Source organism: Zasmidium cellare (assembly GCF_010093935.1).
Source record: "Zasmidium cellare ATCC 36951 unplaced genomic scaffold M409scaffold_12, whole genome shotgun sequence".
NCBI lineage: Eukaryota > Fungi > Ascomycota > Dothideomycetes > Mycosphaerellales > Mycosphaerellaceae > Zasmidium > Zasmidium cellare.
Genome location: NW_022986956.1, coordinates 631,486 through 654,050, shown reverse-complemented (window position 1 = coordinate 654,050; position 22,565 = coordinate 631,486). Strand labels below are relative to the sequence as shown.

Sequence of the window (22,565 nt, the reverse complement as noted above, 5' to 3'; positions counted from 1 at the left end):
GAAGATGTGTCACATGAAAGTGGGTGAGTGACTGTGCATCGGAGCCAGAAAGTTAGCGTTTGCGCTGCAAGGATGTTGCTGCGGCCCGAGCCGACCGAATGCTTGGCAGGAGACGACTCGACATCACCGCTGGAGCACCAGGTCACTCTACAGTACAGGGCATGTAACGCAACCCGCCCGAATTTTCGTGTGAGGAGTCAGTCTCAGCGGGGATCAGTCTGGAAATTGACATGGAGAATCAGCTTCCATACATGAAGTCTTTCGCCCCCACAAGAGCGATACACCATCTCCCCTTTCCATGTCAAGCAGGCCACACCATCCACTATCCCGTACCATAGCTAACATCCGAGCATGCCTGCGACGATACACACACGGCGGCATCAGCCTCGAAGTGGGGTCGAACAAACATTCAAAGATACGGCTAACAATTGGTACGCCTGAGACTTAGAATGTCAGCCGCTAGCATCCTCCACAAGCGCTACATACCGCGATGTGGTTGCATCGCTGAGAACAATGCCATCATACTCACCTGCGATCGCCATTGACACGGCGACATTGGGGCTTCATGCTCTTGTCTCGACGGCACTGGTGCTCAGACAAAGAGCAGACCGGATGCGGAAGCTGGCAAGCACAACCAAACTGGGAAGACAAAGAGCTGCTGGCTTGACAGACAACGGAAGATGGATGCTGATTCTCAATTCAATTCAATTCTCGTTGATCGTATTACATCTTTCCGACAACGCTGTGCAATCGTTTCGCTTTCATCGAAAATGGCGACATCGAAAAGGAAGACAAGAGCTGGTAAGAAGCTAGACGAAAAGGAAGGGAAGTCGGTTTCTCCGCCACGTGCACTCAGTCTTTCTAAAGCTGTAAAAAAACGCGGGCCCAAAACGAGAGCCGCTAGGACGGAAATCGCTACTTCACAGGACGACGAAGCCGTGGCAGACCCCAGAAATGACGAGCGTTCTGCATCACTGGACATGCCGGGAGACGGAGGTGAAGACGCTGATGGTGCGGAGCTGAGCAGACCGATTTCGAAAGGGAAAGGCGCTACGAACCAGACCCAAGGAAAGCGCGGTTCCAAGAGAAAGCAGGGCACACCGAACGATGTGACTGCTAGGGCGGGCGCAGATGTTCCATCAACAATTCGAGAGGAGGTGCATGGTGGTGGTGAAGGTGTATTCGGTGGGCCCATTCCTCCCAGGAATTCTTCCAGCTCACCAACGGGAAGCATTCCCAAAGGTGACTCCAACGGTGAACCTGAGGATCGAGGAAAGCAGAGGACCAAGAAAAGACATCGAAGGCCTCGAGAGTCAACAGGAGATTCCTTGCAGGAGGATGGACCTCCCCCGAAGAAACGAAATGTCGGTACTACAAACGAGCCTGCACTGTCTGGTGCCGGGGAGCATTCGAACTCTCATAGAGAACTGGTAGATGACGATCGCTCTCCTGCTCACCAGGATGATACCGTGAATACAGGCGTAGCAACCGACATGAGCCAGCCGCAAGTAGATCTTCGTGACCACAATGATGTCAGGGCGCAGGCTACAGCTGATGGATATGATTACGATGCAGCCGAGATGGCTCGCGACCGGCAACGTCTCCTTGACCATATTGCAAAGGGCAAACCAGCCTCGCAACCCGTTGAGGACTATCTCCACAAATATGAGCCTGCGGGTGAAAGGCTTATCTACTTCGTCCTGCTCAACTGGATCGGGAAACATGGATTCGGGGCAGACTGGAGCCAGGCCACGCCCATCGATTATTACGTCGAAGATCTCATGCTTCCCTTCTCTGAGAAGTGGGGTCCTCTTCCTCGGGCATTTGACGGCAACGACCCGGAAACTCGAGAATTGATGGAATACTGGCGCACATGCAGAACTGCCCCAGCTTGCCGAGGTTTCGTCCGCAGGGCGTTGACCAACGAGAAACTCGCACAGGAGTACACTTTAGCCCACCGCATCCACACATGCCTGGAAGTGATACGTCGCCATCCAAGCACTGACCAAACCCTGTGGGAAGCTTCGCCTGAACCTGAGAGATATCTCTCTGGCCTCTTTCCCCTTGGTGAGGAATGGCCTTTGACCTACGAGGGGCTGCGTCATGCCTGGTCGACATCGCGGGCTCAATTGGACGAGCGAGGTGAAGTCTCGCCGGTCCTTCACGTAGAGTTCGCAGACCTCTATCGCTGGGCACAAGGCATGTTCAAGCAGAAGGGGCTATACCTTGCTCCTGATGATCCCATGCCAGATGACACAGTTGAGAATTGCGTTCGCCAACACATGAGAGACTGGCTCAGACATGGCGCATTGTTCCTTCTGAAACCACTCTGGGACGATTCAATTCGCGATAGTCAATCCGAAGAGCAGCGTCAGTTCTTACAGCAGGAGTATGAACATATGGAAGCCAGTGGTGAGCTGTCGTTCACTGTAGAGTGGCTCACGTGGAAGCGCGAATGGGAGCATATTGAGAACCGGCTTGCAGGTTATGATCTCCCTCACCGACTTCGGCACCGTTTCCGTGATTTCAAAAGCATGGCAGATGAGAGTTTGGAGGAATATGGTGAGCTGCTACATCCGCCGGACCCAGAGTCCAGAGACTGGCCAGGAGCATACCTGGACGAGTTGGGGTTCAGCGTTCGGTCGCAGTCCTCCCAAAATCATCACCAAGCCTGGAACAAAGCTATAGCGGCAGCACATGGACCTTTGCAGGTGGAATTGCAGCTTCGATATGAGGATATGTTGGCTGAGGTCCGACGTGGTGTTGCCATGTGGCGGCCTGACGAGCAGCAGCCACCTTCGCCAGATGAATTTCGGCACAGAACAACACGCTCACTCGGATTTGGCGAAGACCGCAGCCAATTGCAAAGAGGCGACCACTGGAACTTTCACTCCGTTCTGGGTGAAGGCGGCCATGCCCAAGCTGCTCTGTGGGTCAAGCTTGACTCCACCATGAAGACAACGGAGCGGATGGTCCTGAAGGATGTGTTCATGAATCACGAGAATTGGGATTCAGACGATCACTGGTTTGGTGCCCTGCACGACAGACGGCCTATTGAAGAGCGCGTTCCGATGATACTCCAAGGGTACGAAGACAGCGACAACATTGTACGTTGTTACGGGGCGGCAATTTACGACAGCGTCTGCATGAATCGCATCTACAGCGAGTTTTGTCCGCACGGAGACCTCGCAGGCATCATCAGAGCTCATCGTCGTGCACGTCACATGGGTCTTGTTGATGAAAATGGTAATCGACTTGATCAGTACGATTCATTGCCGCCTCAATCATTATGTAGATGGCTGACCTTCTCCACTAGTCGCATCCCGGAACGAGCGCTCTGGGCGATTTTTGAAGCCTTGGTATCGGCCGTGTGTCTGCTGCAACAGGGTCACCTTCCGGTAACGGGTCGGCAACGACCTCACGATCAGATCCCCTTCATACACTGCGACATAAAGCCACATAACGGTCGGTCTTCTGAACGATAGCGATCATTCTTTGACTAACCTTGTTCATAATTGTAGTGTTCCTTGCACTGGCAGATGATACAGACGGTCTATGGCCTGGCATCCCAACTCCAAAGGTAAGCGTTGCGCGAGTTGCTGTTTCAGATGCCTCGCACTCACAGATGTCAACAGTTGGGAGATTTCGGTATAGTCGAACAAACCGAGTTGGACAACCCACTTAAATACACTGGGACCGGCACACCTGGGTACAGAGCACCGGTGAGTCAGGAAATAGCGCAGTATTCATTGGACCGCCAGAAAAGCTCACAGTTGCGCAGGAGACGTATAGCAGGGACCCTGACCGACAGGCCTACATCGAATTCGCCAGTGACGGTAAGTGTAGACTCAGAGCCACCGTTATTCAAGACATGCGGGAACCAGGACTGACATCCTCCGTGAGCAGTATGGGCCATCGGGCTCGTCATGTATTGCCTAGTCAACCTCATCGAAAGGCCCCTTCAACGTGACGCTCTCGAATACTCTCTCGAAGATAACCCGACTCGTTTCCCACCAGCTTTCGACCAAGACGTGACGTACACTGATGATTTACTCCGCACGATAAGCCGTTGTCTAACACAGAGGCCGGAAGATAGGATCTGGATCGACGACCTTTGGCATGACATTCATTACCAGGTCGCCACCATGGAGGGGAATACGGGCTCCGTGCCTAAGCTCAGACAGCCCGAGGATGGCGAGGCCAACTTCATGTTTGCACGCGACGTCTACTTGCAGTGGACGTGAGGGTGTCTTTCACTATGAAGTACGACTTAGGGTCTCCTGAAGCACTTCCTCAATTCTCCAGACTTCTCATATACCATTGACATAGTACCAACCCTCGCAATGCTCGATCGTCTCAACACTCCGACTGAGTCACGTCAAGCCGTGCTCTCGGTACCTGAGATCAATCGTGCGTTGGGAACATTGCATCCTTTGTCACCAAGCACGACTGCCACGAACAAAGCAGCGTCCGTATGCGGACTCACAAGCACCTTGGGCAAATCCAACAAAGAAGTCCGTCCAGCGTGAAGAATGTGAGTCCCGAAATTTCTGTCATTCGAAACTTACACTGCTGAACAGTTCCCAACCCAGCAACGATCGCATTTTCAGTATGCCGCCGAGGAAAAAGACAACTGCGGGACCGCCCCCCAAAAGAGATCCCAACAGAATCACACGCGCCAGTGAGTCACGCTGAGAGCATTTTTTGCATAGCAAATGCTGATATTATCAGACCCTGGCGGAGCTCCAGCCGCTCCTGCTCCAGCGGTTGCTCCTCCAGTGGCTCCTGCTCCAGCGGCTGCTGCTGCAGCGCCTCCCAAAAGAGGTCGTGGCGGAAAGGGAAAAGAGAATGCCACAGCTATCGAAAATGAAGATGATGTTGATGAGGAAGACCGCGAAGACGGCGAAGACGAGACTGTTCAGACCAAAAAAGCGGGGCCCAAGAAGACGGGAAGGAAGAGGAAAGCCGCGGGCAGTCAGAACGAAGAGCGCAACCCATCGCCCCGGAAAAAGCGACCTGTGAAGACGGGCGCTCCAATTCCAGTCGACGACGCCGAGGACGACGATGAAGACGACGACAACGATGGCCAGGGACAGGGCCCAGTGCGTCCCGAAGGCAGCAAAAAGGACGGCACGCGCAAAGCAACCGACGGTCCCGAAACCAGGGCAAGCAAGAAGACGAAGGTCGATACAGCAGGAAACGAGGATCAAGATTCTGCTGTACCCGGCGCGAAGCAGCCGTTGGTCCCTATTTCCGAAGGAGACGACGAGGAACATGACGATGGACGACTGAACCCTGCTCCGCCTGTCGACAAAGATGCCGTGAAGGAGACCGGCGTTCCTGATCGGCCTCGTGCTGATGGGCCAAATCATTTGCCAATAGCGAACGGTGAGGCCCCCCAGGACGTCCGAACAAGGGAACCTGCTGTAGGAAGGCCCGGGGGAAGCATTCCATTCGGCATGGAATCAAGCCCATTGCCAGATTATGAATCTTCTGCCCATGCAGACGCTGCGGAAGACGCTCCGCAAGGCTCTAAATTTGGAGGCGGACGTCAAAATCCCAATCTTTTCGATGGGACGGGCGACCGCGCGGTGGAATACCAACCAAAACGGCAGAATTCTGGCGAAGGTTCGAGACCTGCGCAGGCAGGGGCTGATGAGTCCTTGCCTCCTCAGGAGCAGCATGAAGCCCCAGCGGAGTCAATGGGTCCACGTGAAGACGTCGCCGATGCTCCAGAGGAAGGGGCTGGGCTTCCTGCATTGAGTGAAGATGATCCGACCGAGCCGGACGACCAGAATGTCCAGCAAGCACCTGACGCAAGCGAAGCGGATGACAACAGTGATGAGGCGAGATTCATGGAGGAGGTGATGGCACAGAATTTGCCCGAAGATCATGCACTGTTCGGCTACGTCGAAGCATTTGAAGAAAATTACAAAGGCCACCTCTACGGCATCCTTCTCAGACTGATTGAAAGACATGGCTACGACGTTAACTGGGCTAGCAATATAAGGCCGATATATGAGTACATCAACGATGACAGCCTGATCGACGAGCCATGGATTGATCGCAGTGCTCCTCCTGCCATACTCGATGACGATGTAACAGTCTCGGCAGATCCGAATGCTCAGGCTCTCAAAAACCTTTGGGCGCTTGCGGATACAGCACATAGCTGTCGAAATTACATCGCAAGAGCGTTGGACGCCTCGCAGTTCTCTCAGAAATACGGGGTGGATGTTCGCTTGGACGTCTGTGTGGGATTGGTCTTTGAACACGGAAACGACAACGAAAAACTTTGGTCTGCTGCTCCACCGCTGGAGAGGTACTTGGTAAACAAGGGGTCCAACCTTACGGAGCAGTGGCCCCTGGATCTGCCAACGTTGAATCAGAGGTGGCAGGTCCTTCGAGCCGAACTGATGTCGGCCTCGCCTTCTGAGGACACTCTCCGACTGTTCGATCATCTTCGCCGGTATGCCAAGAAACAATTCAGGAAAGAGTCTATATTTCTGGCGCCCATGCATTGGGATCAGACCACATCGGCAGAGCAGTTTGTCCGCAGTCACCTCAGGTTGCGGATCAACATCGACGCAGTGCAGCTTCTCACGCCAATGTGGGAAAAGTACATTGAGGATGCTCCCTCTGAGCACAAAATTGAACGACAGAATGAATTTCGTGCTGTGCGGGGCCTTATGACTCTGAATACTACAACAGTACCGCACGGCGTCCGGGAGGCAGTGTTCCGACGACAATGGCAAGATCGTGTGAATCGGATAAAAGAAGAGGAGGTGTCTGCCTTCCACTGGAGGCGATTCCAAGACTGCCAAAGAATGGCGGTTGACAACTTACGGTATGGAGAGCTTCTGCGGCCGCTGCGGTGGCTTCCGGACGTCCCAGCTGCAATGTTTGTCGAGGAACTCAGTCGCGACATTAGACGCCAGCAGATGGACGCCATTGAAGCTGCTTGGGACCTTGCGTTGGAACAAATGTCGGATGCCGCCCAGGTACAAGGACTTAATAGACGTTATAAGGCCTATCGCGACGCACGCCTTCTGGGTAGGCCCCTGTTCCGACCAGATGAAGTCCAGCCAACGGCTGATCCACAAGTACAAGAGCTTCAGGACAACTTCGCCGGTGACCGCAGTGATATTCCTGACCAATGGAGCAAAAGTGAGGTACTCGGAGAAGGTGGATTCGGAACGGCGGTACTATGGGTCAAATACAACGCTCGCCATCGGATCATCGACCGCATCGTTCTGAAAGATGCCAAACTGAAAGCCGTACGTGAGTCAGGGGAACATGAATTCGACGTTCAAAATCATTGGCATGGGCCCATTTCTGAGAGAGTTCCACTTGAGGCAGCCGTGCCCCGGACACTGAAGCAGGCAGTGGACTCTTTCCATATTGTGGAATGCCGAGGCTGGGCCATCTTCGACAGATATCGGACGTATCGTGTGTATGGGGAGTTCTGTCCACACGGCGATCTTGGCGATGTGGTACAGGCACACCACAGAGCTGGAAGTCATCCCCACTTCGATCAGAATGAACACGAGATTGACCAGTAGGTGGATGGGAGATTCAATGTTCAACGGCACGTGGCTGACTCCTCACAGTTACATACCCGAGAGGGCACTCTGGGCCATTTTCGAGGCCTTGACGTCGGCAGTCTGCATCATGCAGCGTGGTTGTGTCGCAGGAGGCACACCTAGCGATGAGCCACATATTCACCCTGTGATTCAATGCGACATCAAACCCGTGAATGGTATGTCACCTCCATCAGACACGCTTAACCTGTGCTGAATTCTGACGTCTTGCAGTCTTCCTGGCAGAACCACAAAAGGATTTTTGGCCTGGTATACCCGTGTTTAAGGTAATGAAATATGCCCCTCACACATACTTGAGCACTCTTGTTAACGATCTACAGTTGGGCGACTTCGGTCTAGTCAGGGAGTCCACGGTTGCTGACAAGCCTGTGGACGAGGCATGGGGAACGAGGGGCTTCCGTGCTCCTGTGAGTCTCTTCTTCAAATAATCTCAAATCAACGTCACTGAACCAACACTCAACAGGAACAATACCGGCAAGATCCAGGCCCCTTTGCGGTACATCGAAGCGACGTTTGGGGCATTGGAAAGACAATGCTCAGCCTGGTCAACCTCGAAAGAAAACCCGACGACGCGCGATTCGATGGGGATCCGCCGCGGCCCACGGACGCTGCTTGGAACAAGTACTCCGAAGAACTACTTGAAGAGATAATGTCGTGTCTACACCTCTACCCATTGAGACGAAAGGACATCGGCACACTTTGGTCCAGGATACGGACGCATGTCTGGGCTACGACGGGCGTGAGAGATTATCCGTTGAAGATAGTGAAGCCCGGACCAGAGGACGAGGCTCAGCTGGGCTATCAAGATGATAAATATCGACCATGGGTGGATAACATGTAGTTAGTGAAGGATTGGCGAGCTCCAATTCCTCTGGGAACAGCTCATTCGCTCGCAGGATGATACGCTCCTGCATCGGGAAGGAAGTAGCTCAGCATACACGAACACGAAACACTAGGGCTGGTACGAATCAGACTACATCCGATCTTGCCTCGCCATCATTCTTATATACTCAACAAACCATTTCCTATAACATCCCACCACCCTCCCCCTCCTCAAGATGTCCGCCCAACCAGCCCCTCCAACCCCCAAACTAATCTACCCAGCCCCCTTCCCCGGCCGCGGCGAACACATCCGCCTCCTCCTCGAAGAAGCCGGCGTCCCCTACATCGAAGGCACACTCCCAGAATTCCAATCCCTAAAATCCCCCGAAAACCTCGGCGACTCAATCAACACGCCGCTCTTCGCTCCACCCTTCCTCCAATACGGCGACCTGACTCTAAGCCAAACCCCCAACATCCTGCTCTTCCTGGCTCAGCAGTTCGGCCTAGCTGGAGATCCACAAGATCCCCACGCGGTGTACAGGCTCAATGGACTTGCCTTGACGGCGCTGGATGGGTTCAGTAATGCGGTGCATGATTGTCATCATCCGCTAGGAGGGAACTTCTACTATGAGGAGCAGAAGGGGGAGAGTTTGGTGAGGAGTAAGGATTATTTGAAGACGAGGTTGCCGCTTTTCTTGGGGTATTTTGAGAGGGTGCTGAAGGGGGAGGCGAGTGGCGAGGGGCCTTGGTTGCACGCGGGAGAGTTTACGTATGCGGATTTGGTGCTTTTTCAGGTGTGTTTGTGTCTAGTTCTGTCGTCTGTCAGCGTGTTTGAGAGACTGATGTATTCCAGTGTCTTAGCGGTACGAGACACCAATTCCCGAAAGCCATCCAGAGAGCCGAGGACTCAGGCAACTACGACTTGGTCTTCAAGCTCTACAACGCAGTCCAAGACCGTCCTAGGATCAAGGCATATCTGGAAAGTAATCGACGACAGAAATATGGGAACGGTATCTATAGGCATTACCCTGAACTTGACGTAGATCCAGAGGATGGAGAATGAAGCGACCTGCTTTACGAATCTAGGAGGGTCAGCTTGAGTCTCTTCAGGTGCATAGCCTACCTACCTACTTCCCCACCAACAGATCCCTCCATACAAACCCAGTCACCACATCTCCGGCGACATCCGCCGCTGGAACACCAACCCCTTCCCTGAACCCCACAGCCTGATGCGAAAGTTCAGCACCGCAACCTTGTCGACCCCTGAGCTCCAATGAGAGACGGTGCATTCAGGAATAAGCCTCATCAAGACAGGCCATTCCTACGACCCCGCGAGTATCTACCTGGCAGTCCTGCTGACTTTGCAATGTCGTCGCTCTCACGTACCTTTTCGGGGGAATGTAAGTGGCCGGAGAAGATCAATGCTGATACTATAGACCTGGCTTCTGGTATTGAGAAGCTCGTCGTTCCGAGCCTTGCGAACGGAATGTCAAGCTGCCCGGATCCGCGACGTGGAGTGGCCTTGTCGAAGACCTTGTTGAAGATCTTACGTCGTCTCGAAGGCTACTAGCATGCACCTCATGGGTACCCTGGAGCCCGTCGTGGAGGAAATAGGTGAAGAGATTCCGACTTCACCTTTCCTTCACTTCACTCTTTCTGCGCCTTTGTACCCATACAAAGGCTCGACCAACATGCCCTTCCACATCCCCTACACCTTCGGCGTAACGCTCTTCGCAGCAATAGGCACATTCCTGTACGTCCCCCCTCCCTCCCTCCCACCAAACAACCCCCCTCACCCTCCCTCCCACCACAGCTTCGGCTACGACTCCGGCATAGCAACCACAATCATCGCCTTCCCCTCCTGGAACACCTACATGTCCCACCCCTCCCCCACCCTAATAGGCGGCATCTCCTCCGCCTACTCCGCCGGGGAAGCCCTCGGCGTCCTCCTCCAAACCCTCATCGCCGACCGACTAGGCCGCATCCGCTTCCTGCAGCTCCTCTGCGTCATCACCCTCCTCGGCACGTGCGTGCAAACCGCCTCGACGGGCATCCGGATGTTCATCGCCGGGCGCGCGGTGACGGGCTTCGGCGTGGGTGGGATGGTCGCGACGATCCCGCTGTATCTCTCGGAGATCGCGCCGCCTCGACGGAGGGGGTTCCTCGCGGGTTTCACGGGCGTGGGCATCGCTGTCGGCGTGATGATGAGTTCGTGGGTCGCTGTGGCGTGCTTCTACGCTCCGCAGGGGGACGTGCAATGGCGGGTGCCGATTGCGTTGCAGATCCCTTGGACGCCGGTGCTGTTCCTGGGCCTGGCGACGTTTATGCCGGAGTCGCCGAGGATTCTGCTGCGGAAGGGGAGGCTTGCGGAGGCGGAGAGGGCGTTTGAGAGGGTGCATCGCGGGGAGGGGGAGGGGGAGACGAGGAGGGAGTTTGCGTTGATGAGGGCGCAGATTGAGTACGAGAAGGGGAGGGAGTTTGTGGGGTATTTGGCGCTGTTTAGGCAGTATCGTCAACGAGTGCTGGTGGCCATCGCGATTGCTCTGATGGCGATTTTGTCGGGGGCGCCTGTTGTGTAAACCTCACCGCCCTCATGTCTCCCCGTCCACCACGACTGACCTTGTGAATAGCGGCTTCTACCAAACAATTCTCTACCGCGCCCTCGGCATCCAGCAAAAGAACATCCTAATCCTCGCCGCAGCACGAGGCACCCTCTCCCTCGTCGCCGTTCTCCTCATCAACCGCTTCCTCCTGGACCAATGGGGCCGTCGCCAGCTCCTCCTCTGGGGCATGGCCATCTCCACCGGGATCCTGATCTACTGCGCCGCGATGCAAAAGATATACCAAGACAGCGATAATCAAGTCGGTAAAGGGTTCGCTGTGTTGGGGATATTCGCGCATGCGTTCTTCAATGGTTCGTCTGGCCCAATCCATCATAGTGTCTCATTCGAAGCTGATAGATCATCTATGCGGAACCCTCGAATCCGTCTGCCCCATCTACAACGCCGAGATCCTCCCCATCGCCCTCCGCAGCAAAGTCATCGGCATCGCAGCCTTCATCTTCTTCTCCGTGACGGTAGCGTTCACCGAAGCCGCCCCATCTGCTTTCGCGAATATCAAGCAGAACTACTATTATGTCTTCGTGGGCTGTACCGCGGTCATGTGGGTGATCGGGTACTACTGGTTTCCGGAGACGACGGGGCGGACGCTGGAGGAGATTGCGGCGGCGTTTGGGGATCGGGTGGTGGATGTTGCCAGGGAGAATTCGGAGACGAATATGGTGCTTGTTGAGGAGACGAAGGGGGCTGATGTTCGTGTGAATGATAGAGAGGCTGGGATGGCAGTATAGTGCATCGTCGCACGCTCCCATCGTCTACCTTTGAATAGAGGTCTGCTGAAGTTGTTAGATGGTCGATGAAAGAGCTCCAATTGACAGACAGATCTCGAGATTAATGAATGGGTGGGCATGTCATAAGAGTATGATCTGGCATTATGCATATCCTGTCATTACATCAGCAGCTCCTATCTGTCGTTTTGTGTTCATATTCCCTCATGCTATAGTCGTTTCCAACAAATCTGTGCTTTTCAACATCTCTTCCTCGTGCTTCATGGCTCGACAACGCTGAACTTGTACTTGGCGTAGTTGACAGCAGGTTCGGTCGTGGGCGAGAAGATCTGGTACTGCTCACGGCCCCACTGAGGTTGGTTGATGCCGTCGATCCACTGTTCAAATTCCGTCAGTCATATATCAAACATCTGAAAGTTATGAGTATCGACTTACATCCTGCGTCTCAATAACGATACACCCAAACTTGCCCACGTAGGTGGTTGAGTTCAAGTGCTGCTGGCTCTGCTTGACCGGAATGGTGCCGTTCTGTCCAATGCAAGTGTAAATCTGCAGACCACCCTGGTTGGTCGACAAGTCGAGCTGGATACCGGTGCTGGGAGCCCAGAGCTTCAGGACCTCCAGGTTGGGGTCGTAGGGCGCAGAGTAAGGGGAGCGGTCGTTGATGAAGGCGTTGTCAATGCCAGTGCATCCGGTACCGCAGAATCCCTCGGTGTTTGGGAGATTCTGGCCGATGGTGATGTTGGGCTGTTGGAAGTCGAGGCCAGTGCCGTTGGTCAGGGCCAGTGTACCGTTGGGGATTTGGATGCCGTCAGTTGGGATCCAACGGTCGGCGTATGGAAGTTGGAGAGTGCTGGAGTTGATGGTCAAGGCCTCTTGGTCGACGAAAGCGCCCAAGTTCCAGTAGATGTGGTTGGCGAGCATGATGGGGGTGGCTTCGTTGACGGGGATGGAGACCAGGCGGGAGATGAAGGAGGCATCGTCAGCCAAGGTATAGGTGGCTACGTTGAGAACATCGCCGGGGAAGCCAGATAGACCCTCGTCGTAGTAGGAGAAGGTTATGGAGTTGCCGGTGTGCGAAACGACAGTCCAGTTGGCTTGATCGTAGCCCACGAATCCACCATGAAGCGTATTCTCGCCGCCATGCTCGTTGGTGGGAATGTGTGATGTCTCGCCGTCGATCGTGAAGGTGCCGTTCTTGATTCTACAAAACCACAAGTCAGCAAACGCCAAAGCCGCCCAATCCTTTCACCACGACTCACCTGTTCGCATATCTCCCCACCACAGCGCCGAAATAGGTGTGATTCGTCTCAGAGTCCTGCAAATACCGCGTGCCCTCGTCGTACCCAACCGCGACATCCTGAGGATTGCCATACTTGTCGTTGACGTAGAGGTTTGTCAGACGCGCTCCGTACGGGATGAAAGACGCGTTGATGCCTTTGGCGCTCAAGTCATACTTCTGGAATGGGTTGCCGGAGAATGGTGGGAAGGCGCTGGAGCCGGTACTGTTGCTGCTGCTGTTGCTGCTCCCGTAGCCAGACTGCGCAGAGACAAAGGACGACGAAGCCGCGAGAAGCAGCGCTGATGATGTTGGACGCATGATTGTGATATGTTCGTCTTCTCTTCCAGCCCAATGCCTGACACAAAACAAGAGCGAGTCACAGAGGAAGAAACAGTAAAGCAAGACACGTCCTCAGCTCACCTCCTCTTTATGATGACCTCAATTCTCCACGCGAAGGAAGCTTTCACCACAGCTCTAAGCTCAATCATGCAGGAACACTCAAGCTCCGGAACGTGGAGAAACAATCCCCGGCGCTGCTGCTCCCCAGCCTCCCTCCTCCACGTGCGGAGTCGAACCAGGATTTGTGCGGAGAGCTGAAGAGGGGAAAAGATCGGTCACGGCGAAATCCATCACGCAGAATCCACGAATCCGGGCGTGGTGAGGCGTGCGCGAGTCTGACCGGCATACCGGTTACGTCGGCATGGGCGCGAACGGTGTGGTGGTATGGTCATGAGGGACGATGCGTCGATGATGGTCTGGTTTTTAAGCGAGATGAGTGGGAAGTGAGAAGTGCGAACGTCGGCGGAGGGAGATCTTGCGAAACGTGGCGTGCAGGGAAGGTCGAAGCAGAAGCAGCAGCAGAGGCCACCGCTCTCTTCATCCTCGCGGCCTCGCCTCGTCTCAAGAGGCCCATTCACTCTCGATCCGATGAAGTGCTGACGCAGGAACAATGGCTCGCATCAAACGTCGTAAGCACCGTTCAAACGAAGTGACAACGAAGAAGTCCATAGAACAGCAATGTCTCGATTCAACTCGATGGATCAGATCGCATCGCAAAGATCTCGCCATCTGCTGGATATCATTTCGTCTACATACATCAAGTCTCTCAAAAACGCCCCATTGCGCGAGGAAGGGCGGTTCTTCCCAACAAAGGTCATACATTACAACACGCCCCCCTCGCCCAAGTAATTTTATCCGCTTTCATGCAGGATTGCTCATTTCGTAACCACCGTGAAAGCGTTAATTAGGTAGGTGCGGCATAGTATCAGGTTCTTCTTATGCTTGAAGTGAATCAATTAAAACAGCCGCTTTGAATTCTTCTTGAAAGGGTCCCCGTGCGCCACACCAACAAGGTGGGTGTTGGGTGTGCGGTGATGAGGTAGTTCCTTGGGGGAGTGGTTGAGGTCGGGGAGGAAGAGGTAAAACCGCTAAAACAGTTTGAAGAAGTTTGGCTATTTTCGCGCGCTCCTTTGCTTTACAAACCGTCGTCGATCATGTCGACCACGTTCTCGCCCGTCCAGGCGGCCCAGTCGCGGCAGGTGTCGGCCATGACGCTTGGGATGGGCATGTTGGCGATGTCGTCCGGGCGCTCGAGAACGGACCAGACGAAACCAGAAGCGGAGTGCCAGGTCAAATGGCAATGGCTGTGAGGAACATGTTAGCGAGTGCGTCGGAAGGTTCGGAGCGGGTGTTTGAACTTACAGCGGCCAGACACCGGGGTTATCCTGCAGCCACTGGATGACAATGTATTGACCTGGGAGAAGCATCTGGACATCACGACGCTGTGGGTTGTCGGCGTTGGTGACATGGCCATCCCAGCAGTTACCGTACGCCTTGTTGGTGTTGTTCAAGTCAGCAGCAGCAACACCGTCGGATCGGCCAAAGACGAAGTTGTTGTCGGTGCATTCACCCTCAGCAAGGACGAACATGTTGTGCCCGTGAAGATGCATGGGGTGGGGCATGGAACCAGTATTCTCGATGACGAAAAGGACGGAGCTATTGTCGCCGTAGTTGTGCACGTTGCCGATATAGGGGAAGTCCAGATTGCCGAGCTTGGCCTCGAGAAGCATCGGGTCGTTGTAGTTGGTGCGGAACGTGCGGCCGGCCATGTACCACAGAAGATGGCTTCCGTTAACTTGAGCAGAGATAGGTATCACAGACTCGAAGGATGGGCTTGGTGGGGTGATTGGGTAGTAAGGAGTGGTCTGCGACAGGTCATCGTTTCCACAGTACGTGTTGTAGGCGTTGGCACCAGGCGAGGAGACTGGGAGAGAGCTGGTGTCGGCGTTCTGGTAGTACACAGCAGCCTTGGCCTCGGTTTGACCCTCAGCTTCGGAGCAAGGCGCTATGAAAGTGCGCATCCAGACGGCGGTGGTTGGGTCCTGGTTGAAGTTCACGATGACATCGCTACGTTGGCCAACGGATAGCGTAATGTGGTCGGTCTGATATGGGTTCACTGGGACGAAATCGTTGGCGATGACAGTGAAGCTGTGGTTGTCAATCGTGTACTTGACGGTGGCCGAGCAGGCAGCGCTGATCAGACGCAGACGATACTTCTTGCCAGAGCTGACCTGGAACTTCGCAGTTGGTGCATTGGCGCCGTAGTATGGGTTGAGACCGTTGATCAGGATGTTCTGCGATGGTGGAATCTTTGCATTGGGGTATGGTGCCATGAGCTCGTCGACCAAGTCGTGGAAGTCAGTGTGGACCCAGTCACCGAGGACGACAGGTCCCAGATCAGCGTCATATTCTGCGTTCTTGGGGCCGTAGACCACGACTGGTCCGTAGAGACCGTTTGCTGATTGTGCATCGTAGTGGCTGTGATACCACGCAGTTCCGTAAAGTTCTGCTCGTGTTCGGTAGGTGAAAGTCTTGCCAGGGGCGATTGGGCATTGCTGAACACCTGGAACACCGTCCATCCATTGCGAGTTCTTCTGCAAGAAACCGTGGAAATGGATGGCAGTACCCTCGTCGAGGTTGTTGGTGACCTGAATCTCGATCATGTCACCCCAGTTGGCTTCTACCAGAGGTCCAGGGAATTGGTTGTTCACAAGCACGCAGTCCAACTCAACACCATCTGGTGCGCATGTTCCCTTCGCAATACTCCAGGTGTACGTCCGAGTTACTCCAGTGTCTGGCCATGTGTCGTAGTAGTTGGTGTTGTTGGCGGTGGCGGAGCCCCAAGGGAATCCTTGTGGCAAAGGGTTGTTCGTTAAGAAGTCGGGAAGCAGGTTTGAAGTAAGGTTTGTTACGGCTGTCATGACGTGTCAGTGTCTTGATCAAAGGCTGTGATGTTCCCTGAACCTACCACTTGTCAGTGTCGCGAGTGTATCTCTAGGAGTGAATGTGTCTCGCGCCGCGAGGGCGGTGACTGCGTGCTTTGCGAAAGCAGGCATTGTGTAGGACGTGAAGAGCTAGGAACGAGTGATAGCTCTAACACAGGTGTAGTGAGTGAGTGCCGTACGGCGGTGTATGGTTGCTAGCCTCTAAGCAAGAAGGTAGTAATGCTGGGCACAACTTCACTTTTGTACGAGAAAGGCGGTAGGAGGGAGGTTGATGCAGACCGACCGTTGGGATCGTGATCGTTGCTATCCCGTTGGAAATTAGACGGCCTACGCGACACGTTCACCCATATCGTGCCGACTCCTCCAAATCGTGCCGCCACAATGAGGGTGAGGGACATGCCGAGCATGACAAGTCGGGTCGTCGTGGCTCCCTGCCGCCTGAGGTCTGTGTATTCGCCCATTACAGCAAGAGCAGAGCCAGTGACGGCGCATCTGGTCAGGCGCACAGGGCACACAACATGGCCGCTAGCGCGCCAGCTGAGGCCGCGATACCAGAAGTGGTGGAAGGCCGTCTCGGAATAGGAGCCTCATTCACCAGGTCTCACAGCAGGACAGCGATAAGAAACGGTCGTTTCCTGAGTGACGTGCTGCTCCTGATGATCTGATGCGAAGTTGTAACGCGCCACAACGTTATGTGTAGATCGCCATACCGCAGCATCTTTTTCAGGGCCGGCTAAAAACTACGACGCCACAGCCATGAGCTTGTTCGGTATAAGCATCGGGGCGAGCCAAACTCCGTCCCTCAGCCCAAACCGCTCCACAGGTGAATAGCTGTCTGCTGCATGATCCGGATGGAAGGCGACTCATGCTGACAGCGGCTCGTGCGATGGCATTTGCAGACAGATGCTTCCCGAACGCCACAGCCATCAAGACAAGCTGCGAGGACTCTGAGAAGGCATGAGTGGCCACATCAAATGACGATGTGAGGTCGGCAACCTTGACTGGAACAGGTCGGGCAGTTTCTCTGCCGCCGCGACGGAGCCGCTTGCCCTGAAAGGCCTTGCGCACGGCAAAAGCAGGTCTTTGCTGGCGAGGCGCTCGCTAAAGAAGGAGAAGCACTCGGCTCATCGTTCGGGGCGTCGACTTGTGGTGCATCTCCGCCAGCGCCTCTGATCAAGAGGCTGCCACAGCTGCTGATCCGTGAAGCCCCGGCTCTCCTCGCTGACGACGAATCGATGCAGTTTGGGCGGTTGCTGCAGCGGCAGAATTGCACCGGACGTGAGACGTGGACGCCCAGGCCGACCTTGTACCCAGCTCTGAGCGGTTTTGCGTGCGATTGAGGAGAAAATGGTGGACTCCGCCAAGGCGATCATCATCTGTAGGCAAGAAGGAAATAAGGTTAGATGAGCCCAGGGCGTATTTTTATCCCTAGCGCCGATCGTGCCCCGTCTTCTCCCCCAACTTCACCTCCCGAATTCTGCGCTCCCACGGGTTCGTCCAGCACACGTTTTGCGAACCTTTGGTTCTCCTGAGGGCGGTCGCAGTTCGAAGCTGCTGGAACGTTGCTCTCTTCTCACGCAATCTTCCTGCAAACATGTGGGCGGCGGGGGCGATCTGATCCTTTCTGAGAGTTCCTTCGCCCACAAGCCGGTGGGTACCTTCGTTGCCCAGAAGGCATGGCAACGCTGCTTGGTATCCTTAGCACGCCTGTACTGCTGCAAATCGTGCGAGAAAACTCGCTCACCAGCCCGATCATCCCAACTGCTGCAACGAGCGACTGAACATATAACATGCAAAGACCTCCCACCTCGATCGCAAAGTTTCCCCCCTCGATGGCAGACTGCATCGAGGTCTTGCTTGCCCTCTGTACGAGAGGCACCAATCTCGACAAGATTGCGCCGAAGATCTCCTCACCTGACGCTGACCTGCAATGCCCGCGAACAGTTGCCCCGACGCTGCTCCGCAGACAAGACCTCGTCTCGTCGCGCCCAGCAACAAGCAAGCAAGCAAGCGAGGCGTCTTGATGAGCATGCCTATCCTCATCGCAACATGTCTCGGTCTTTCAAACGGTCACCCATCACCGCACGGTCCTCTCGCCACATTTTACCAACGGCCGCTAACCCAGCCTTCGGCGTGTTTCAGCTTGTCCTCTTTTTCGCTTGCCGAGCATGTGGGCATAGTCAGCCACCTCAAATATCTCCTTGCGTGGTTCGTCGTCCTGAGTGATCGACTGTAACTTGGCCTAGACTTCTTGCTGAAGAAAGTCTTCATCGTACTGACGAAGCCTTCATCAAACATGAGGGCGTGCACGGCAAGTTCATCGCAACATCATCACATGCTTTTTCGTCTCTTCAGCGCACGAATGATGCTGCACAGTCACAGAACGCTTGACGTTCCCACAGAGTAGCGAGCAATTGAGCTCGTCCGAACCGGCCTCCGAGAGAAAGCGGATAATGCGGTTTCAATGTGCCGTCCAATCCTCGGTACAGCGTGAGTGACCAGACGACGAGAACGTACTGTAGCATACTCTGGTCCATCGACATGTCCCCGCAGGCTCTGTCACAGACAATGCGTTCTAGGCCTCAAGTGTCAGACCTGCCAGGGAAACCCTCGAATGTGAATCATGCGACATGATGTATTCCATGTGATACCCTCGTCGCCGTGTCAACTACCCAAAGAACCTCTTCGCCGTAACATTCTGAGTTCTTCACTACAGTCGAGGCATTGTTGCTTGATTGCGTCTGCTGTGTTGGTCATGTTTTACATACGCTTCGATACAAAAGGCTGTTGACTAGACACCGAAATCGAAACATACTCTGCCAGCGACATTCGTGGCTTCGGAGTGTGAGCGTCCTGCACATGAATGTGCGATTTCTACCCACAATGCATAGCACGAACTGTATCTTGTTCAACAAACAAACTTCACAATCCCAACAATATGTACATGCTTGACAGCATTCATTCCTCAACAATAGTCTCCTCGTTTCTGCTCAACATCATAACGCTCTCGCCGTAGTAGTTGGGCTGTGAAGAGTGTACTTCCTCGACTAGCGTTAGGGTTACCCTGGAGTTACATACGCCCCTCGATCAGCAAGTGAATGAATCTCAAAACACCACTTCCACGAACATATTCCACACTCTTTAGACTCAGAACACGATGAGACTTATTGGAAATATGTTCCAAAAAATTGCTACCATTTTTACTGTGTCATATACGCCGATGGGTACTTGACGTTCGAAGTTGGGTGTGTTTTGATAATCCAGTGGAGTGCATGTCAGAGTCTGCGAAGTTCTGGTCAACACTTGCGCGAGATGGACATTCGATATCTGGTTCAAAACACCAGAAATCTTCGCCATATGTTCTACTGTTGTGCTTGCTGTTGGGGTATTGGGGTGGATGTTTAATGGTGAGTTAGGCAACTCATATCAAACAAAAGGTCGCTCTTTTTGAATTTATCACACTACCCAGAAGCACAGAGACATGAAGCAATGCAACGCAATGCAGTATCTATCTCCCGCTTGAATCGAAACAAAGGCATCAAACATCATCATTCCTCATCTCATCCCCATACCGTCTAGTTCTCCGGCACAGGCAAAAGCTCATACTTTTCCCCTCTCGCATCAAGAGCATCCTCCAGCCTCTTCATGCAAGCCAACACCTTTTCCTCTTCAAGTCTCCGTCCAACGACCTGAACAGCGACAGGGAGACCAGCCATCTTGATCGCATCGTAGTGCTTGTATGCGCCTCTTGCTACGCCGTTCATTTTGCTGATCTTCACACTGGGTGAGAGCATGTCCTTGGAAGGGTCGACATGGGTGACGGGGACGATGCCGCAGGTGTAGTCCAGTAGGTTGAACAGGAAAGTGTATCCACAAGATGCAGCCGCATCCTTCATGCCATTGTGTGGTACGGCCGGGGTTGCATTGGGAGGAGTCAAAATGAAGTCCAAACCATCGCCGAAGGATCCAAAGCTGTTCCACCATTCGAAGAACTTGGCTCTGTAGAGCTCACGCTTCACCGTCCATTGCCAGTTCTCGTATGCAGACTTCTCGTGCCAGTGTTCCAAGAGCCCGGCCCAGATCGAGTCACGCTTGACGTATTTGACATATGCCCAGTAGAACCACTTGACAAATCGAGGCAGGCGCATGTATCGGCCGAACTCGCGAGCTCCAGCGTCGTCACTCTCGCCGGTTCGGAAGTAAGAGCGGAAGGTCCTGGTGCCGTCAGCGTTGAGAAGATTGCTTGCAATGACCATGGCTTCGTATGGGCTGGGAGGAACGACATCGAAGACCTCGTGACCTTGAGCTTTCATGGCATTTACGGCCAGATCGAGGGCTCGGACACAAGCTGGAGCTGGATCGACGACTTGATCGGTTCTCATAACGCCAATCTTGAGCTTCTTCCTGTCGGCGTACTCGTTTTCAACGTCGGTTCGCCAGGCCAGTGGGTGGACAGATGGGTCGTATTTCCAGGGCTGCATCTGAATGAAGGACCGGGAGAAGTAGCTGAGATCCAGAAGCGTGCGAGCCATTGGAGAGAAGACGGATGGGATACCTTCCTGGCCGGGCATGGAGGTGCTGACGCCCAGCTTGGGCCATCTTCCAGTACTGCAGCGAAGACTGTAGCAGCCAGAGAAATGTGCTGGCGCACGAACCGATCCAGCAACGTCTGAGCCAATGCCTATCCTGCTTCCACCAAAAGCCAGAATGGCACCCTCACCACCAGTGCTGCCTCCAGGCGAGTACTTCGTATTGTGGGGATTCATTGCTCGTCCCCAGACGTCGTTGAAGCTCTCAAAGCTCAGCAGAGTGACAGGCAACTGCGTCTTGACGAACGGAACAGCTCCAGCATCCTTGAGCATGCGAACGATGGCGCCGTCCTTCAATGCCGGCTTGCCCACATTGCAGGAGTAGCCAACACTGGTGTCGAAACCTCCGACCTGAATGCTGTCCTTCAGACTGACAGGCAGACCAGCCAATGGTCCTTTCAAGTTGATATCGCCATTGTCAATCCATGCCTGAGCTTCCTTGACCATCACCTCGGTGACGCAGTTTGTCTTCTCTTGTGCCCTGACGGCGACCTTGCTGTAGGCTCGCAGGACATTGCTTGCGGTGGTCTTGTTGCTTTGTACATCTTGCACCAGCTGATCGATCGGTTCGTTCAGAATGTCCTTCTCAGCCGGTGAGAGAGGGTAGAGGTATGGCTTGGGAAGGGTTGCAATGCGGCTGGCACGGTCATCCTGCTTTCGCTTGCTGCGCGGTGAAGTGAATGGTCAGCCTCTGATGTTCGTTTATCGACAGGTACTGTAACGCGGCGTGGGATAGTGTGGGGAGATGTGGGTGATGGAGGGGGGAATCTGGCGTACCATGCCGCGCGATGCTCGAAGAAGTCGAAGGGTGGGATCATTCTGCCGGAGCTGTGCCGCTCTGTCGACACTTTCTTCAACTACAACTTTGGAGGAGAGGAAGCGGTCGAGCTGGCCATTATGTTTCCCTTCCACAACGCCCGCCCCACGACCTGACCTGCCACCGAACAGATAGCGGGGTGTCACCCGTGCCTCCGTATGCGCTCGCCGAAGATAGCGTCTTCGCTGGCTCGATAGGGCAGCTGTATCCGGCCAGCGCTGGGAGGCCGCACGCCGTATTGCTTGCTCTGATCAATCGAAACCCTCACTATCGCCCTTCACGAACCGGATACGTGTCACGGGAGCAACGAAGCCTTCGAGTTGGTACCAACTGGTCCACGCTGAGCCACTTCGCCCTCCTTGCGACCCCCGAAGGCCATCAGCCGTGATGAGACTGCCCTCGATGGGGACGCTTCACGAGCTCAAGAGTCGGTCTGCAATGGACGGCAAGCATTCTGCTGGTATGAGTATAATGGACAATGGGCAAAGGTAGGGGAATCGTTGACCTGAATGCTTGGCCCGTCCTGCTGCGATGCGGTCCTGATGCCAAGGCACGTTCCATTGGCGATGGCCGCATGTCAGGCTTTTTCAATCCACATCATATTGCTAATAGCCCAGGAATGCGACCGATGTGGTCCGCTTTCGACCGAGTCCGCCGCTCTGGAGTACCTCACCACCAGTCTTGTAGCGACGGGCTGAATGCGGCGAGGAGGATGCACGGTTCACTCACATCTCGTGCGAACTCGCGCCAACCGTCCAACAAAGTCCCTCTCGTACGGCTGAGGATTTGCAAAATCTGATCCTAAGGCCAAGCCGAGCCCGAACCCA

General features: G+C 54.4%; 6 protein-coding genes across 6 annotated transcripts; 3 read left to right on the top strand and 3 right to left on the bottom strand.

The window, feature by feature from the left end:
• Window positions 1-770: 770 nt before the first annotated feature.
• On the top strand, window positions 771-8,439 carry M409DRAFT_21355 (uncharacterized protein; the record flags this gene model as incomplete). Its single annotated transcript, XM_033805817.1, has 12 exons — window positions 771-3,262; window positions 3,317-3,465; window positions 3,522-3,580; window positions 3,636-3,722; window positions 3,782-3,836; window positions 3,907-4,240; window positions 4,581-4,681; window positions 4,732-7,555; window positions 7,608-7,756; window positions 7,812-7,864; window positions 7,919-8,005; window positions 8,062-8,439. 12 exons carry the CDS (start codon window positions 771-773, stop codon window positions 8,437-8,439), a joined length of 6,768 nt encoding a protein of 2,255 aa, XP_033669498.1.
• A 217-nt stretch (window positions 8,440-8,656) lies between these two features.
• M409DRAFT_21354 (uncharacterized protein) lies at window positions 8,657-9,483 on the top strand (the record flags this gene model as incomplete). The annotated part of the gene is made up of 2 exons (XM_033805816.1): window positions 8,657-9,214; window positions 9,274-9,483. The coding sequence occupies 2 exons, from the start codon at window positions 8,657-8,659 to the stop codon at window positions 9,481-9,483; spliced, it is 768 nt and encodes a 255-aa protein (XP_033669497.1).
• Window positions 9,484-10,111: 628 nt separating this feature from the next.
• On the top strand, window positions 10,112-11,769 carry M409DRAFT_65513 (uncharacterized protein; the record flags this gene model as incomplete). Its single annotated transcript, XM_033816546.1, has 4 exons — window positions 10,112-10,173; window positions 10,234-10,995; window positions 11,051-11,334; window positions 11,381-11,769. 4 exons carry the CDS (start codon window positions 10,112-10,114, stop codon window positions 11,767-11,769), a joined length of 1,497 nt encoding a protein of 498 aa, XP_033669496.1.
• A 257-nt stretch (window positions 11,770-12,026) lies between these two features.
• M409DRAFT_65512 (uncharacterized protein) lies at window positions 12,027-13,366 on the bottom strand (the record flags this gene model as incomplete). The annotated part of the gene is made up of 3 exons (XM_033816545.1): window positions 12,027-12,143; window positions 12,202-12,970; window positions 13,029-13,366. The coding sequence occupies 3 exons, from the start codon at window positions 13,364-13,366 to the stop codon at window positions 12,027-12,029; spliced, it is 1,224 nt and encodes a 407-aa protein (XP_033669495.1).
• Window positions 13,367-14,522: 1,156 nt separating this feature from the next.
• Window positions 14,523-16,308, bottom strand: M409DRAFT_65511 (multicopper oxidase; the record flags this gene model as incomplete). Its single annotated transcript, XM_033816544.1, has 2 exons — window positions 14,523-14,691; window positions 14,750-16,308. The coding sequence occupies 2 exons, from the start codon at window positions 16,306-16,308 to the stop codon at window positions 14,523-14,525; spliced, it is 1,728 nt and encodes a 575-aa protein (XP_033669494.1).
• A 3,599-nt stretch (window positions 16,309-19,907) lies between these two features.
• M409DRAFT_65510 (uncharacterized protein) lies at window positions 19,908-21,739 on the bottom strand (the record flags this gene model as incomplete). The annotated part of the gene is made up of 2 exons (XM_033816543.1): window positions 19,908-21,585; window positions 21,699-21,739. 2 exons carry the CDS (start codon window positions 21,737-21,739, stop codon window positions 19,908-19,910), a joined length of 1,719 nt encoding a protein of 572 aa, XP_033669493.1.
• Window positions 21,740-22,565: the final 826 nt, after the last annotated feature.